This window comes from Ambystoma mexicanum, chromosome 4q, assembly GCF_040938575.1.
Source record: "Ambystoma mexicanum isolate Mex_15411 chromosome 4q, UKY_AmexF1_1, whole genome shotgun sequence".
Taxonomy (NCBI): Eukaryota; Metazoa; Chordata; class Amphibia; order Caudata; family Ambystomatidae; genus Ambystoma; species Ambystoma mexicanum.
This window is the reverse complement of record NC_090928.1, coordinates 946,443,139-946,461,538: the sequence shown is the minus strand read 5'-3', so window position 1 is coordinate 946,461,538 and position 18,400 is coordinate 946,443,139. Positions and strand designations below refer to the sequence as shown.

The window sequence follows — 18,400 nt, the reverse complement described above, 5'->3', positions numbered from 1 at the left end:
TGTCTGTTTTCCAACTCTCCTCCTCCTCGCTCCGTGGGCCTGTGGCCCAGGGGACAGCAAGCTCCCAGTCCTTTCAGCCGCTGTTCACCCTTTCCGGCCCAGGCTCCTCCTCACCTGCTTTCCCAGGGTTCTCCCCAGGTCTCCACCACTCTGCTTGCCCTCCGCCCACTTCCTTGCTGCTGTCTTCAGCCCCCCTCTCGGTGCCTCCTTTCCTCTGGGCGGCCGCAACCTGGATGGCCGGTCCTTCGTCTTCCCGAGTATCTCTCCTCACTCCACCTCTCTGTTTCTTCCTCCGGCGGTGTTCGGATGCCTGGACTGGGTCGGGCTCCTCCTCTCCTACCAGCTCCTACTTCCTCGATGGCACTGGCACCGGTCCCGGCAATCGCGTGTCTTGTCGCCTGGTGGCCCTCTCCTCCTCTGCTTTCTGCTCCTTCAATACTGCTGGGACAGGCAGCGCTCGCCGTGGGTGACCTCCCCTCTCCAAGTCTCCTTCCTCGCTGGGCTTCTTCGCACCCTCGTCAGCACCTCTCGGGGGTCAGTGTTCCTCCTGACTGTAGCGGGATAGACCCTCCGTCTTGTTCATGGAGCCTCTCCAACTCCAATCACCAGTCATTACGATTCGCCTCCATACTCCGAGGCCGGATGGATCTTTCCACCATTTTGTTCATACGGCCGCCACGGCTCTGTCACAGCTATCACCTTCGTTTTCGCACTATCAGGGTCGTTGTGCTTCTCCCCCGCTCTCCATGGTATCGCCTCGCTTTCTGCTACTTTTTCCTCCACCTGTTGATGTGCCTCATGAAAGGTTCACTGTATTTTCCGCTGGTCGGGCAGAGCTCCACAGTTCCACGTACACTCAGCCCGCCATCTTGGCCACGCCCCCTCACATTGGGTTTTTGATAGTTTCCAGAACTAAGTTTCAGTGGTGATTGTTCCCTCTACCCTGATCTACCCTTCCTCTCCGTCATACAGCTGCAGACTCCGCCCTAGAAGCACGACTCTTTGCCTCCCATCTCTCACCTCTTTTCCTCCCTAGTTGCTACCCTTCTTTCCCTCGCACCTCGTTGTATTATACTGCAATGTGCGGCTTCGTTGGGGCTGCTTCAAAGTGCTCTGTGACAATATGAACAAACAGATTTTTAAAACAATAATGGCAAGATGGTGAGACACAAGCAACTTTAGTTTGCAGGTCAGTGGGATGTAAGGAGTTTGGTTTCTTCCCCAGGCCTACTCGGGTAAATAATTATTCATGAAAAAGATTAAACATTGTTATTTTAAGGCAGTAGTCTTCCTGAGAATAGTGCACTACTTTTGTGATAAGACTCGCAATTTACAGAGTGAGTTTCTGTTTGATTACAAGCCACGTGGGGGTTCTAACTTACAATATGTTGCCCCTATGACAGGCATTTTAGTAGTGCATTTTTAGGCTGAACATGACATTTAAATGCCAAACTGGCTTTGCCAATTCTTCTGGTTACGGCCTTTTTAGAGCGACTCATGAAGGTGCTCCCTTTTAGTTATTAAGAATAATTCAACCAAAATGTTCTTGAGCCACAAAGACTTCCTGAGAAGGATGGTAATCCTGTGCTACGCCATAAAAAAAGAGCAAATCCTGTTTCAAATATGACCATAGTTCCCTGTAGTGTTCTATAATGTACATCACAATATTAAAACATTCATGTGAATGTATCTGCAGTTGGCAGTCAGTTTACAATGTATAGGATGAATCTGGTTTGTGCCATGCCTTTCACAATACTATAACTAGGTGATGTGGATAAAGCCTTACATTTATTTTTTTACAAAAAAACACATATTTCAATGCTTTTGTCTTTATGCTTGTACAGTATCTCAAATATTTTTTTTTCTTTAATTTACTGTTCCTCTGTTCTTAATGACTTAAGGAATGACACCACCTACACATGTCTTGCATACTGATTGTACACCGTGCCTCTCTTATTAGTCTTTGATCCTGACTTTCATCTCTTTGTATTTCTGGACCAGTAATCAATGTATATGCTCGGCCTCGACCGATGGTAGTGTTTGTTTAATACTGTTCAAGTTCATATCGAGGAGCATTAAGAACAATAGATCATAAAATGAGCTACTAGTCATAAATTCGATTTTTCCTGAGCTCCGCGTTTTAATTGCTGGTCCTCCTATAGAAAGTAGGCTTACATTTATGTTCTCTCACAATAGAGACCACTTATTGTTTTCTCCATAGTTTTGTTTTTTTAATTAAATACAAAGTTCCCATAAATGTTTTAAAATTGAGGGTGCATTGAAATCTGTATGTGCAATACTCCTGCACCAGTGCATGCTTCTGAAAAAAACACTTCCATAGCATAATTTCCCGACTATTGAACTCCCCAACGAACGAGCAGTGAAGTTACTGACCTGAATATTTGTAATTTGTGTTTGCAGGTTTACATGCTTTACTGAGCAAAAGTGAGGTAGCTTATAAGTTTCCGGAGCAGCTTCCCCTGGTAAGTTGAATTTGTCATTGATTCCCCTTGGTCAAGCATTTAACAATGAAAACTAGCATCTTTCTAGCATTCTGCCATGTTGTGTTATGCATCTTTTACATCACAGAAATGCTTGCTTTCCTGCATCTGCTGCACTGTGTGGATTTTATCTGTTGAGTTGTCTATCATTTTTTTAATGATCATCTTAAAGAAAATCAGTCGTTAGGAAAGACTTTCGTTTTGCAACTTTCCGCCCAATGTTTTCCATGGAACCCCATTCTTTTTGCATTGTTTTGACCTGACATCAGCTTCACTTCTCTTTTGCTAATTTGTTATAGAGAAACGGACTAGTCGTTCATTCTGTAACTACTAAAAAACTTGGTTTCTGTTTTGAATTCTTGTACTTTTAGGTTGCACATAGCACCTTGCAGTGCGTTGCAATGGGATACTTTTATAGCTCCCTAACCTTTTATATTTGTGATTTTTGGTTACTTTTATATGTGCCTAAAACCAACCTGCTGCCACCAGTTAAATATTTACAGTTTTTGCATTAAATTATCCTATGAGAGATTAGCAAACACAACCTTATGTGGAGTGCTAAGGGGATACCTAGTATCCCCCTCTGCTCCTGTGACATTTTAGTCACATAGACAACCCTATAGTTATGGCTGGTGGCAGTGGACATGTTCTATCAACTATTGTGCTAATTTGTATCGCAGACTGTATTCACAGCCTCGGTTATGCACATTAAGGGTCACCTATGGTCTTATTTATCGTGGTTAACCCTAGGGGAGGTCTGTGTTTTTGCCTCTGGCGGGAAACCTTGGGTGTCCATGCCTAGGCTCCATTGGGTCAGGACCGGCAGGAAATGGGGAGTTATTCACTCCCCTTTGCCTGCCGGAGTGCCTGAATGGAACCAGTTCCCACAGGGGGGGGGGGCCTGGATATCCTGATTGGACAGCCACCCGCCCCTTTCTGTAAAATGCTGAGAAGGTTTGCAAAGGAGTGTGTGGGAAAACTGAATAAAAGGTGAGGTTCCTGAGGTGAAAGGCAAGTCGACCACTGGAACAGAAGAACCGAAGTTGAAGACCACAGATGCCTGTAGAGCCTTCCTTCACTGTGAAGTGACCACTGCTGTCCTGACCCCGCTTTGTAATTGAGGTGTTCCGAAGAGGATTCCTTCCCTTTGTCTGGTTGGACCAACCAGCCCTGAGACAAACTACGAACTAAGCCATCTCCCGAGGTGCTGTGCCTTTACGGAGCTGCAGACTGCGAATACCAGGAGACTGACCCATTTGCAGTGCAACGTCTTTGCAAGGCCGAATCCGTCCAGACATTTGGTGAGCTCCAGTTGGTCATGCAGAGGCACGATCCCACCCATCTAAGTCCCCTCACCAGTGTGCAGGACTTCAGTAGCGAAGGTCGGCCAGTCGAATAATGTCCTTCGATGGTGCTGGGAAAAAGGCACCAAAAGCGCAGACCGACGAAGGAGACTGAAGAAATCCGTGCCAAATGTCCTCTTGAGACTACTGCTGAGACATCCCATTCAGAGTCCTTCCTTTAGTCACCAGACTGAGGAATCGGGAGACCAGATATGTCGCTGCTGCACAGAGGAGAATCCAGCTACGAGCATTTCTTCTAACTTAAGGTACCGTGTGGTGAAAGATATAACTTACCTTCAATCAAGAAGTCGCTCCAGAGTGACTGAAGAGGTGTCCACTCTACCTCTGACCCACGTTTGCCAGCTTGTGTCCCTTTAGGGAGTCATTTTGCTAGGTCCCCCTTGTTCTATATTGCTAAGTGACTTACCCTAGAGGTTAAAAGTATCCAGAGAAAAACCTTTGCTGTTCTGCTACTTCTCTAGACTTTGGTTCCATTCCTACACTGTCATTTTCATATAGTTAGGGCTTGGACTTTGAAAGCATTAGTTAGCCTGAAAAGTCTCTCTAGAACATTAAGCTCTGCTGCTGTATGATTAACCAACCTTTTTCCTTCCTAAAAGACTTTACCTTGTGTGGTTTTGCTAACTGAATACAATTACTGTATATCTGTGAAGTTACGCAAGTGCGCGGTACCGATGATACGGTAGAACTGTCATTAGTGTCAAACTCTGTAACAATTGTTACCGCAAGCAACTACTATTGAAACAATGGACTTGGAAAAGTATTAAGAATTCCTATGTGTGTTGGTTAGTAAATTAAGTATTTATTGCCCTTGTGTAAATAATAATGTATATTTTTAATCTAACATTTAAAGTATGTTTCTTTGGACTATTGTATTTACCGGGTTCAGTGTACTTACTTACAGCTCACATCTTCCCCCTATGATGAGCCTGGCTGCTCAGCCATTCTTCCAAGATCCTTTGGGTATTACAGACGTATACTAAGAGTTTGTGAACTTTATGTAAGGGATAGTTTTATAAAGTCTTACCTCAAGTGTACTTTAGGAAAACTCTCCTAACACTGCCATAGATAAATCTTGGATATGAAAGCAAATGGTGAAGGTCTGTCAGTTTCTTTGCCAATTCCCTTTAAGCCGACACTCCCCTCACTTTTGCTGTTTTTCAGTAAACTTTTTTGATTTTAAACTCCTGAGTGAGTAGAATTGTTTGCCACTCACGCATTATTTTTCTCTGACTGGGATTTTATGGAGTTTGATCAACTTCATCTGTGCATACAGGCATCTGTTTTTTACTTAGTGACACAGCACACTCGGTGGAATGTCACTGAGGAGTCCCTTGGACTCTTTAATGTTTAAATGCATTCTCTTGTGAGAACTAGGGTTCCCAAAAGTAGTAAGATAATTTGTATCTTACTTACCCTTTGTGGGTTCAGCATACACCACCTTATGTGAAGTGCTGGGGGGGGGTTTCATTGTAAATCCTTCTCCCACTTCTCATGTATTGTTTTGTTACACTGACTAACTTAAATGGCTGCTGGCAGTGGCTTCTTTTTACTACCTGCTGTGCAGGTTACTAGAAGGCTGATTTCTCAGCTGCAGTACAGCATCCACGGATGACCATTTTCCCAAAATGGCCTGTTTTCTTTTTTTGCCATTTTTCATTTCAGTTCCTTCTGGGCTTTTCTTCTATCCTTTAGAGTAGATTTGAGTTCAGTGTGAGTTTTGCCCCTTTGGCAGGCTTCTGCCCTGAAGCCCGCCCAGGCACTTTTGTGTCTGCGAAGGTAGGAAGTGAGGTAGGAGCCTGAAACTTTGCTGTCCTTTGTCTGTGGATGTGCCTGATTGAAACCAGTTCTAACTGGGCGAATGGCTGTCCTGAAGCACAGCCTACCCCCAGGTGAGTGAATAGATAGGCTCCAGGATAAGGCGAGGATTTTTGGACTACAGAGGTGACCACTGGAGCAAGGAATCCGAAGCAGAAGATAAGCAGAGACGCAAGCAGCACCTTCCAGGACCACAGAAGCACTGATGAAGCCCTGCAGCTGTGCTGAACCAGTCTTCGAATTGACAGGGAAGACCCTAAAACGACGTCCTCCCTTATGCTGATGGGACCAACTAGCCTCAAGACTTGCTTCATTTTGGGCCATCCCATCCCCCCCGAGATCCGGGGACTTTCCCAGGCCGCAGAACACAAATAGCCAGGATACCCGAACCATTATCGAGTGCACTGTCTCTCGAAGATGGAATCCGGCTGAAAGTTTGCAGGCACCTGTGTGGACCTACAGAGGCAGACATTCTTCACCAAAAGTCCCCTCGCCAGAGTTCAGGACCGAGTAAACGAAGAGAATCCAATTGGCGATATTTGTTTCTTCTTGATGCTGAGAAAAAGGTGCCAAAACCACAAAAGGCCACTGAAGTGTGCTGAATCCATTGCTGCCGACCCCTTCTCCCGAGTGCTGCAGCGGAAGCCCGCTGTTTGGTAAGAATTGATGCAGTGTCACTGTGCGAGACTACACAATACTTATCTGTTTGGTATTAGGTAACCCACCTTTTTGTATAGGTCTGTACTACACATGTTGGTAGCGTGACTGAGCAGCTAGGCCTATCTCAAGAGGGGTAAATGTGAGCTGTAGAGCTGTGAAAATGAAATCCATAAATACAAGTAGCCAAGTACCACTTACATTCAAGATTTCTGTTATAAATAGTTATTTAATTAACATTCATTTTTAAGTAAGCATTCTTTAACAGGGTTAATCTTTGGATATGCTTCTTACACAATTCCTACACCCTTAGGTGACTTCAATTATAAGGACAGTAATGGCCTTTATGTATCACACTGGTTATACTTTGCAGATTCTGATTTTGCAGAAAGGAAAGGTTTAATGAAGGAAAAGGTTAAACAGCTTCTCAGTAAATGTGAGGACCACTAAATCTTCCCATGAAATTTAGATAAGCCTTTCCCAGCAATAAGTCTATAACAAGTTACCACCTATGAGGGACACACAATATCAAAGTCAATGGACTAGAAGAGTCTTCAGGGAACCAGGACAGCCAATTGGAACACAGTCTATGGAGCTGGGCACTTCTTAGATCAGAAACAGTCTTGAAGAGAGTTAGAGTTTATAGAAAATCACTTGTAGGGTCACAAGCTGTTAAGCCTGTGAAGAGAGTTGGAATCAACTCTAAAGGTAAGCCACTGCAATTCCCAACTGAGAAATGCACAGCTAAAAGATAATGAGGTAAGTACACTAAACCGCAACAGTACCTGTGGTTTGAAGAGTGGTCCAGCTGGATTCTGTCTTGCTACAGCGATGCAGACCCCGTGTTCCTGAGCCTCAGTCGTGGAGACAAGAGGGAGGACGTCTGGAAGGCTCCTGTGGCGGTACTTGGGATGTCGTCGCCAGCTACGGGCTCTTTCCGGTTCAGCAGCACTTCGCAGTTTCAGCGCTTAGCAAACAGCAATGTTGTGGATCTCGGATACTGGTTGGGCTTCCTTCACTCCTTCGGTCCTGCACTCTGTTGAGCGGACTCGAGATCTCGTCATCCTGCTTCTGGAGGGTCCTTATTAATCTCCTGGAGCTTCTATCCGGATTTCAGACGTTTCACTCGACTACAGATTACTCGATCCCTGGCACTCTGTTCTTGCAGCAATGAAGAAGTACAGCCAGCCGGGGAAGATGTTCCAGTGTAGTTAGTCTCAGGGTTAGTTGGTGCCACTAACCCAAGGGGAGAAGTCGTCCCTTCAGCAGCTTCACTGTCGAATTGAAAAAAGGAGTTTCAGCACAGCAGCAGGGCTTCACCAAGAAATTCAAAGTCCAGAAGGATGCAGCAAGCTTTGTTCACCATTTCTTTGTCTGGTCTTTCTCCCGGTGGTCGACTCTGCCTGTAGTCCCAAAACCCTCACCTTTAAAGCAGGTTTCTCCCATTCACGCACAGTCTAGGCTGTCAACCACACAGCATGGTGGCTGTCCTGGAAGGACCTGGAAGGAAGCCAGCCAATCAGGACTGGTTGCATTCCTAGAGAAAAAGGACGGGAGTTCCGGGACCCTCCCTCACATCCTGTCCTTCCAGAAACGCTGAAGCCAGGTGCGGGCTTCAGGGCTGAAGCCTGCCAAATGTAAGACAAACAAATGGCTTGCATCTGTTTCGACGCACAGAGTAGAACCCAAGAAAGACGTCACAAACAGAAAATGGCAAAAAAAGAAGACCGGGCCATTTTGACAAAATGGTCACCCATGGGGGTAATGCTATACTGCAGCTGAGGGTTCAGCCTGTGGTAGAAAAGCACAATGGTAGGAAACATTAAACCACTGCCAACAGCCATTTGAAGTAGTAAGGGTAACATAAAAATGTTATGAGAATGTAGGAAAAGGGGCTACTAAGTAACCCCCCAGCACTCCACATAAGAGAAAAGGTAAGTAAAGTCAATTTCACTTTACTATTCTTGGGAACTTAACAGACATCTAAAGGATGTCTTTGTGACACTGCACTGAAGGTTCTGTGTGTCACCATACAAACAGTAGATGCCTTTGGAGTTTGTCAGACTCCAAAAACAGTGGAAACACAAAATCCAAATCGGGTAAAAACACATGAGAGAGTGAGAAAAAGGTCTCGCTCACTCCAGGGTTAGAATTAAAAAGTCCTAAGTCCAGCAAAAGAGCTGAGGGTCTCTAAGGTTGAAGGGAATTGGCACAGAATTGAGAAGTCTCCCTAACACCCGCCAAAAGTCCCCCCTCTTTCGTCACCACGACCAAGGAGCAGGAATCGGCGGTCTGCTACGTTGCACCTAGAATGAAGCCAGCTGCAATTTCTTCTTAGGGGTGTAATTACCTTTTGTCTTTTTCAGTACTTCTTAGTTTGGGAAGTGCTGTTTTCTTCAAATAAGTGACCCCTCAACTCCTCTGTGCAGGCATTGCAGCCTGCACTCCCCTCTAGCCCCTGTGTTTTCTTCAAGAACTAATGACTGCTTAAGCAACTTTTCATCTGAAGATCTTCATCAGAACTGGAACTGTCCATTTGACTTTGGCTGTACTGGTTTCCCAAAGGTTCATCTTCTTGATCCTACTGGCTTTAGCAATGCTGGGTCCTCCATAGGTTTTAATTGTTAACACTTTGATTGCTCGGAACCAAACTGCCTATTTCCCTCTCGGAGAGTGTACTTGTTATTAACAGTTGCTGGACTGTGTGCTGTATGACCTTTATTTCCCTCCATAATCAATTTTGCAAACGTGATACTTATACATGCTTTTACTTGTTCTTTAGAAAAATGTACCCAGCTCTCCCCCTACTAGAACCTTAAAAAGGGTGTGCATTGTCTCCAAAGCAAGTGAATGTAGTATACGAATGAGATACCATCTCCAACCTTCAAAGTCAACAAGAATAATTGCGTGAAAGTGCACTACGGAGTGTTTGCCGAGTGTTTGGAAGGAGAAGGAGCACCTTTGTTTACCTGCCTGGAAGAGTCTGTTTTTGCTGTGGAGTCTGTTTTCAGTGTTCAATACCATACTTTAAAAAAACACCCCTAGACGCCGAGTGTTTGCCGAGTGTGTGAGCAAGCCCAGCAAATGGAATCCAAAGTGATGAACTCAAAAACTAAAAGTCAGGTACGTGCCCTTGATCTCGCCCATAAACTGTGCCTTTCTAATCCTCCCCCAAACACAAACAGTGGATTAAATGCCAGTAGCCGACCTCTCCAAAGTCTTCCCATAAATTGCTCCTCGCCCATTCTCAGTATCCTTGCCTCTCCAAACGGTGCTCAGAACTGACCTTACTGCGTTTAGCTCGGCCCCAGAGTGCACCGTCCAGTCCGACTGCGGGCGCGTGTGGGTTGGATGACACATGCAGCGTCTCTGGAGCGCGGGGCCATTGTTTGTTGTTGAGCTAGCGGGTCTAGGTTGCTTGGTTTCCGTAGAGTTCGGGACTGTTGCCGCGCTCCCGGCGGAGTGGGCTTGGATGGGTTGTCCTTGCGCTGTGAGCCTCAGCGTTTATGCGGTTGGAATGGGTGTGTGGGCATCGGCGACTCCTCGATTAAGAGGGGCGTGTTGAGCCCTCTGGCTGCTGTGTCCCCCACGGACTCTGGTGTTTCCCACCGCCTATGATTGCACCATAGGAAAATGCCGCGCTCCTGGATAATGATCCCTCAGAGGACCCAGGCGCTTCGCGTTCGTCCTTGTCCATGCTACAAAGAAAGGCATTAGCCAAGGAGACAAAAGAAAGTGAAAACAAAAATGCGCTAAATTCTAAAAGTGACAATCAGAAATGAGCGCCACCGCACAGACATGGAAACGCCTCAAGGATATGGGGAACTTTGACTCACATATTTTGAAAAGACAACCAAAAAAAAGATGCCACTCTAGTTCTGATATTGGAACACTGAGATGCCACTTTAATGGTAAACTGGCTTCAAATGCTGCAGTCAAAATACCAAACGCTGTACAGTCACCATCTCACGTGAATTCACAAGGAATTGTACCTAGATTCACGCAAGTCACCTGAATTGCAATTCACTCGAGAGATCACTGACGAGGATCTATTAGAAAATATACGTACAGCCGAATTGAAAGAAGCCCACCAGGAAAAATCTAGCTTGGGAAAAATAAACACTTCGACTGTAGTTCTGGAAGCCTCGGCCGCCTGGCAAAATTTGGACAACGCAACAATTGAAAACAAAAAACACCAGAGCAGAAAGATTTAATGGTAAATGGGCCCCAAAGTGATCACGGATGACATTGCTCCCTGAAGGAGCATCAAACTGCAATGCACAGCATGAGCCCTGTATTTCCAAAGATCTACTTGCACTGTCACCTAAAGACCTCCACCAGAGCTTTGTAGACTTAGAATCGCAAAAAACAACACTGCCTGTGGAAATAGGCGATCATTGTACCTCTGAAATAAAACTATTACAAGAACAAATTCCAATACCTCTTCTTCATCCGAATATAAATGAGAGCAAAAGAACCAGAGGAATCTCCTTAAAGAGACACAAGACCTACACTCAGAAAGGAGCTGAAAATGAATCAAGATGGATGAAAGAGGCACAGGAATCCATCACAGCATCAGTAGCCATAACTATGGCACCTTTTCTCAAATTATACGAGAACCTAAATGATGATCAGCAAGACCAATCCACCATGATTGCTTTAATGAACAGCAAAATAATTTATATTGAATCAGTTATGCAAGCAATCAAGGAAAAGAGAAGCAGAAAAAAAGAAATGGATGGAGTAGTTTTAAAAACGCTGATCGATTTGTTACAGGATACCAAATCAGATAAGTGTCTTTTACTAGAAGGCTTCCACAAAATTGTCTCAAATCTATCGTCAAAATTAAGATACCGACGCATCAGAAATGAGAAATCCAGCAAATGTTGCAGAGTTTGCCAGTGACCTGAATACTAACCAAATTGCTGAAAGCCAGGTAAAACTAACTTTGATGCACGGGCAAGTCTCATTAGTAAAACCTGATATAACACCTCCAGATCCTGAAGATCCCAAACAATGACACGGAAGAGAAAACAGCTTGTGAAGCGTCTGACATTGTGCATGAAAAACTTGCAAAGACCTTAGATCGACCATTCTCAATATTCGATCAAGCTGCTATACAAAAATTGGAAGCAAAAAAGCTGGACCTTATACAAAAGAGAAGCTTACAAAGTACATGCAAATCAAAAAATCTAAGGAAACAAGATTTTAAAAAGATTTGTGGTTCTAGAGGCTTCTTAAGAAACCTTAAAATTCCAAGGGAATGCGCGTTTCGCCTCCCCACCATGTGAAAAACATCCATGAGCAATATCTAACTTGCCCCCAGTGGCAAACACACGGCAACAGCTATCTTCTGAGGATTCCAGCGAATATGATGCTAGTATCCAGGACTTGTTGGAATGTTCTGTCTATTAGACTGAGAATTTGTTGGAAAATGAAAACCAAGAAAGAGTGAATGTAGACTTTTAACATTTACAAATCTGAGGAGGTATGCATAGAGCCCACAACAAATAAAAATGAGAATCCAGAAAAATTGCTAACCCTAAGCGAGAAACGTGAAAAATGCATATCTAAATGCACAGAAGCAAATAAGGAGTGGATGTTGGTATTGTTAAGGAGTGAGTCACCAAACTCAATGCCGAGCAACTCTCGACCAAAAGACTCAGATAGCGAAATGTCTACTATTCATGACCCACAAAGAATAGCTAAAATAACTAGACCAAACAAAAAATGGAGCAAACCAAAGCAAAAACCTCCAGCTAACTGTTGTTGTCCTGGAGCGAATGTATAGAACCTCAGACGGTTTAATACTGAACAGATCAGCTATTATGAACATTTTACAGTACATCCCCCCCCAACTAAAGATCATAAAATCAGAGGAAATTCTGAATAAGTTTTCCCAACGAATCACGAGTCGATTTGGTCTAAATTGTCACCAACTCTGTGATTGTTGCCTCTATCATGATAGAGGCTACTGAAAACTTCACTGTTAGGCTTCAAGATTGGCAGATCAGTACCAGATGAGGGCCCTGGTGCTAGGAATTGGAGCTGTGAAAAAAGTGAAAACTGCACAAAAAGTATGAGAGACCTGAATGTCGGAGATCGCTCATAATTTGAAATAAGAGAAGAGACTCGGAGCATAAAAAATGGAGAGGGTGTTCAAAAAGGAAACATGAAGCCTTGTGTCAAAATAACAACCGAAAGGACAAACACAGAAAATATTACACCGCAGTCCCAAGAAAACTGAAACGGAGAAACCCAAATAACAAGCTATGAAAAGGAACATCTAAATAAAATAAAATAAAAATAACTATTAAAAGCACTCAGAACGTAGACCAGCAAAATGCTGCAACTCAAAAACCAAAGGACGATCCCAAATATTGGTTGGCCGGCTCCCTTGTAACGAAACCAAAAATGTAGCTGCCCCAGAGCACAGAAGGAGAGTTGTGAAGAATAGGGAGCTGGAACACCAGAGGCTTCCATCACCTCTTCAATGACTTCAATCAAAACATCAGTAACCTTGAAATAATTTGTATACAAGAATCATGGTTAAGAACTCCGCCTCTGGTAGATGGGTACAATGTGCTACTCAATCCGGCCAAAGGCTGCCCGATTGGTAGGCCCTATGCAGGCCTAATGACCATGATCAAAAATGGATCGGGGATGACGGTGATTGAGTCCGTAAACATAAACTGTCAGTGTAGAAAAGTGTAAAGTGTCAGACACTAATATTACATCAGACATTACTAATACTGAATGTATATTGGAATCCTGTGAAGAAAGAAAGTGAACAATTCATAGATTTAATCATGGATTGTCTGGATTGTAGAAGAGAGCTCTATCAGGATATGGACATTATCATCTGCGACGATCTCCATGCTAACTGCTTTGAGGAAAAATGGAACACACACACACAGTTGGCAGAAATGGAAAAAAAATTGAACGTGGACAGAACTGGAATGAAGAAATGGATGTTAGGAGATTCCATAGACTAAATGTAAATACGAAAGGGGATATCCCGCCTGTTGATACCTGGACAAATGGTAAGGCAAGCAAAATATTAGACTACATGTTTGTCTCAGAAAACCTGCTACCAAAGATTTTGAGTTTTAGTGTAATTCCAGCCGTGCATTAGCGATCATGATCCAATTATTGCATCGGTCACGCGCTGGAAGACAAAGAAAAAACTGGTGTGGGATACAAAGGTCAAACTAGAAAGGCCAAAATCGCCTGAGCCTGAAACGCAATGATCTAGACACTGTACTACAAAACCTGGACGAATGGCAAACTAAAGAAAACATGTTTGTAGTATATGATGTGACTCTACAGAGTTTTAAAGAAAAAACTGGTACATTTACAAAACCGAAATTTAAGAAAATGCATGCATATGACATAGATATAATGGCACAAAAAAACAATTGCGGAAAGATTTATATGCATTAAAAATTCAGAACCACTAAGAAAACAAGGAACTGATACGAAAAAGAAAACAAAAATACAAAAACTGGCAAAAGTCACAAAAAGCGTCATTATTACAACACAATGCTCAATGCATGCAGAAAGCATTGCAAAATACAAACAGTAGAAACGTATGGGATATGTTAAATGAGAAGCAACCAGCTTCATGTCTCGTAAATCCCATCTCAGAAACTACTTGGGCCAACCATTTTGCAAAATTGTTCAATGACCCAAGGCAACCCCTTCTAATAGACAACAAACAAGACGAAGCTGGTGCAGCATGGAACATCAAGTTTGACAACGAAGACATAAAGATTCTGATCAAAAAGGCAAGCACTTCACAGGCCCCTGGCCCAGATGGTTTATCTAATGCAGTGTTCAAAGCAGACCCAGAAAAATGGTTGAAATACTGTGAGATGCTCTTCAATAGGATTGTCAACCTCGAAAAAATCCCCTAATCATGGAAATCCGCTATTATTGTCCCCATTTTCAAAAAAAGGGATTCGCAAGGAGCTGAAAAACTATCGACCAATTGCTTTGCTGGACTGTGTTGGAAAGATTTTTGCCTCGCTCCTATTAATACGTCTAAAAAAATGGATTAAAGATGCAAATGCTTATGACAAACGCCAATCCGGCTTCCTCGAACAAGTAAGTTGTAGCTTGAATGTTTTACTTTTAGCATTGATGAAAAAGAGAGCCTTCACAAATAGACAAACTGTACATAGCCAGTATTGACTTGCGTCAAGCATTCGATAGTATAAATCGAAAACATCTGTGGGAAAAATTAGAGGCAAAAGGGTGCCCCTTGAACCTATTAAAAGCAATGAAAGAATTACACTCCAATACATCAATAAGAATTAAACTGGATCAAAGTGGCAATCTATCGAAAGAAATTGAAACAACGAAAGGCCTGAAACAAGTCTGTCCATTGGCAGCCACTCTTTTCTGCTTTTATATTGAAGACATGCAATATTCCCTTGACAACAAAAGATCTTTTCCACCAAGAATAAATGGTAGCCTAGTTGGTTGGTTGTTATATGCAGATGACCTGATCATACTAGATCACACTCATGTTGGCTTACAAAGAGCCTTGGCCCAGGTTGAAAAATATGTCTCTGATAAGGACTTGGAAATAAATGCTGAAAAGTCTGAACTCTTGCTATTTGGCGACAGAAGATGGAAGAGGAGCAAAAGCTCCAAATGGAACTTGAACAACCAGCAAATAGAGCTAAGTAGTGAAATAAGATACTTAGGTGTACAACTAAGCGGGACAAGGAACGAAGAGCGTTGGAAAAAGATGCTAAAGATGAAAACAAAACAACTAACCGCGCAAGCGAACATTAATAAAAGATACGGCAAGTTCTCTCTCCGACTTGTAATCACATTCTACAGGCTCAAAGTAATACCAACATTAACATATGGCGGAGAAACTTGCATGAATATTGGAGAAGATTTTTGGAATGCACTGGAAGGGCTATTTTGGAAAACCGTTCTACCAATACCAAAAGCCACCCCAATGATTGTGATCCGTCATGAATTTGGCTTAACAGCCTTATATGCGCACATCACATTCAATAAGTTTATGCTTTACCGAAAGCCAATGATTAGCACTATACCACCACAGTTCGAAGTGCTACGTGAAAACAACAATTTCACAAAAAAGGTAGTCAGAAACTGGAAAAAAGAGTGCGCTCAGATGCTTGAAGATTTGGGCTTTGATGCAAGCACCTAACAGAAAATCCAAATTTGGTCAAAGGAATGATATGGGCTGAAGACTGGTTCAAAACTGAAATAAAAAGAGGCACATCAAAGACACATACACTTCTAAAAACAAACTCTGGAGTGATGTCTATAACACCTGAATATCTGAGAAAATTTCCAAACTGCAAACAAAGAGACCTATTGCTGCGCTTTAGACTAAATGTCCTATATAATAAAACTATGGCAAGATATAGTAAGGAACCAATATGTACAAAATGTAGACTATGTAAACAAAACGAAGAATCCCTAAGCCATCTGATATTATTTTGCACAGAACTGAGAGATCCAAGAAATATATGTGTAACATCGTAGATCTATGCGGCCTAGACTCTGAAAAATGGTGGAATCTGATATATGATTGTAGAACACCAAGAATTAATTATGCAACATCCAAATTCCTGGAACAATTATTTAAAGTGTTACAACACTCTGGCGAGAATAATTAGGACTACCAAAAATTTGGTAAACTAAGCAAAATCAATCAAAACTTTGCTGGACAAGACTCTAATGTTCATTTTTTATTCAGCGTTAAAGTGTAAATTGATTACTGTTTGTACATGATTTGGATGTCTTTGTCTGCTGTGTATTTTAAAATTAAACTGTAGATTGTGAAAGGTTTGTAATAAGCCAAATACACAAAAAAATAATTGCACTACGGTGAGCTTTCTGCTAGTTTAGGATTGGAGCCGTAGGTGGTTGTACATAAACTGCTTCCTTGCGCAAAAGTGCACAAGCCACAAGTGTAGTTGTTCGCAGTTTGGATGCAGTTAGGTTGCGGTTGAGCAGAGCTCAGATCCTATGGCTTTGGTGAGTGATTCGACATATCTTTCAGTAGTGCACCCATCCTGGCTTTCACCATTTGACATTGAGTGACATCTAAAAAGGACTATGTATGCATTTCGGAGTAAAACCGCTTTAGCGTTTTTATCTTGCAGACATGCCCAATTTTACAGATATGCTAAGCACAGGTAACCCCGTGTGTACGGAGATGCCTGGTTTGCCAGGTGTGGGCACAAGCAAAATGGCTGTTAAGAGTAGATCAGGACAAAAATTGCATCCTATTTTACGGCACAAAAAAAAGAGGATGACAAAGCATAAGACTCCACCTCATAAGGCAGATTTAGATCTTTTGCCCACATCGGGCACCTTACTCACAAAGGCAAGGAATTATCGCCTTAGATATTGAGGGCATTACTGCCAGTAGAGGCTGTTGTCAGTAATTACTGGATTTCCAAACCTTTATAGGGCTCCCTACTGGATTCACTGGTGTTAGGCAAGATTGTATGCAGTAACCCTCTGGGAGACTGCACCAGCCTTGTCCTCTTGGCAATAGGTAACCCGAACTTTGGTATAAGTCTGTACTACACAAGTTGGTAGAGTGACTGAGCAGCCAGGCTTATCTCAAGAGGGGTCAATGTGAGCTGTAGGGTTGCACAGTGACAAGTATCCAAATAACACTTATACTCAAAGTTTATTGATTAACCAATTATTTAGTAATTTAACAGTCAGTTTTAAAATAACCCGCCTTTAGACAGGAGCAAATATGTAACACTTAAATATACTTCATAATACACTCTCTGTTTCGATAAATCAGTAGATACCCTTTGGGGATGATGCACAGACACTTCCTACACCCTGAGGTGACATCAGTAGTTAGGACACTGTGGACATTGATATATCACTGGTACATTTAGAGCAATACTGAGTTTGATGTGAGGAAGGAAACAATGGTTAACAAGTTTCTCAAACAGGTGAGCACTTTTGAACCCCCCCCCCAATGCAATGTAGATTATCTCTTTCCCAGCTATACAAGTAAAGAATGTATGACTTTTTGGAGGGACAGATCAAAACACAAAGTCAGAGGTTGGAAGAGTCTCCAGGGAGCCAGGACAGCCAATGTCAATTGAGCGAAGTCTAGAGAATCTGAGCCACTTCTTGCAGTTAAGTAAAACGTCTTGCACAATGTTATAGAGTTTTGTAGAAAAAGAAATCCCTGTTGGAGCACAAGCTGGGATGCTTGGGATGGGCAAAGCTGCAAGCAACTCTGCAAAAGGCAGCAATTGGAATTCTCAACTGAGAGCAAGCAACCTAGACAAGAGGTGAGTACCCTTTGATTCACAGTACCTTTGGTCTGAAGAAATTGGGTCCAGCTGGCTTAGGTTCCTGTTGGGAGTATGGCAGATCCTGTTGTTCCTGGGCCTCAGTCGTGGGGACAAGAGGGAGGACGTCTCAGGACTCCTTCACTACGATTCGAAGGTTGGCGGCAGCAATGGTCAAAGTTCCGATCAGCAGCACTTCGCGGTTTCAGCTTCTCGCAAATAGCCCCACCGCAGTTCTTGGATGCCTTGTGGACTTTCTTTGCTTCTGGGGCCCAGCACTCTGTTGAGGTGGCTCAGGCTTGGTTATCCCTGCTTTGATGGAGTCCGGAGGATCTTCCTGGAGCTCGGGTCTGGCTTAAAAACGATGCACTTGATTCTGGTGTGCCTGCCCCCTGGCACTCTGTTCCTGCAGCAGCAATGGAAGTACAGCCAGCAAAGAGATGCTTTCCAGTCAAGTTCGTCTTGGGGTCCATTGGTCCCACCAACCCAAGGGGAGAAGTCGTCCTTTGCAGGGCTTCTCTAGTTGAGGCGAGTTCGGAGCTCCGGCACTGCAGCCGGGCTTCACCGGGCAAACCAACGGTCCAGGAGTTGCAGCAAGCTTCTCTTCCAAGTTCTTCTTTGGATTCCTTCGTCCAGTGGTCGACTCTGCCTTATTTGCAAAAGACCTTGCCATTTATGCAAGTCTCTCCCATTCATTTGCATCCTAGCTGTCACTCACACAGCAGGGTGGCTGTTCTCAAAG

The 18,400-nt window shown here is 43.3% G+C and overlaps 1 protein-coding gene across 3 annotated transcripts in view; it reads left to right on the top strand.

Moving 5' to 3' along the window:
* UBR2 (ubiquitin protein ligase E3 component n-recognin 2) overlaps window positions 1-18,400 on the top strand; it is a 2,523,611-nt gene that overhangs the window by 722,752 nt on the left and 1,782,459 nt on the right. For all 3 annotated transcript variants that reach the window (XM_069608499.1, XM_069608498.1, XM_069608497.1), the window contains one exon: window positions 2,422-2,483. In XM_069608499.1, coding sequence (XP_069464600.1) covers window positions 2,422-2,483 — 62 coding nt within the window. The remainder of the gene's footprint in view (window positions 1-2,421; window positions 2,484-18,400) is intronic.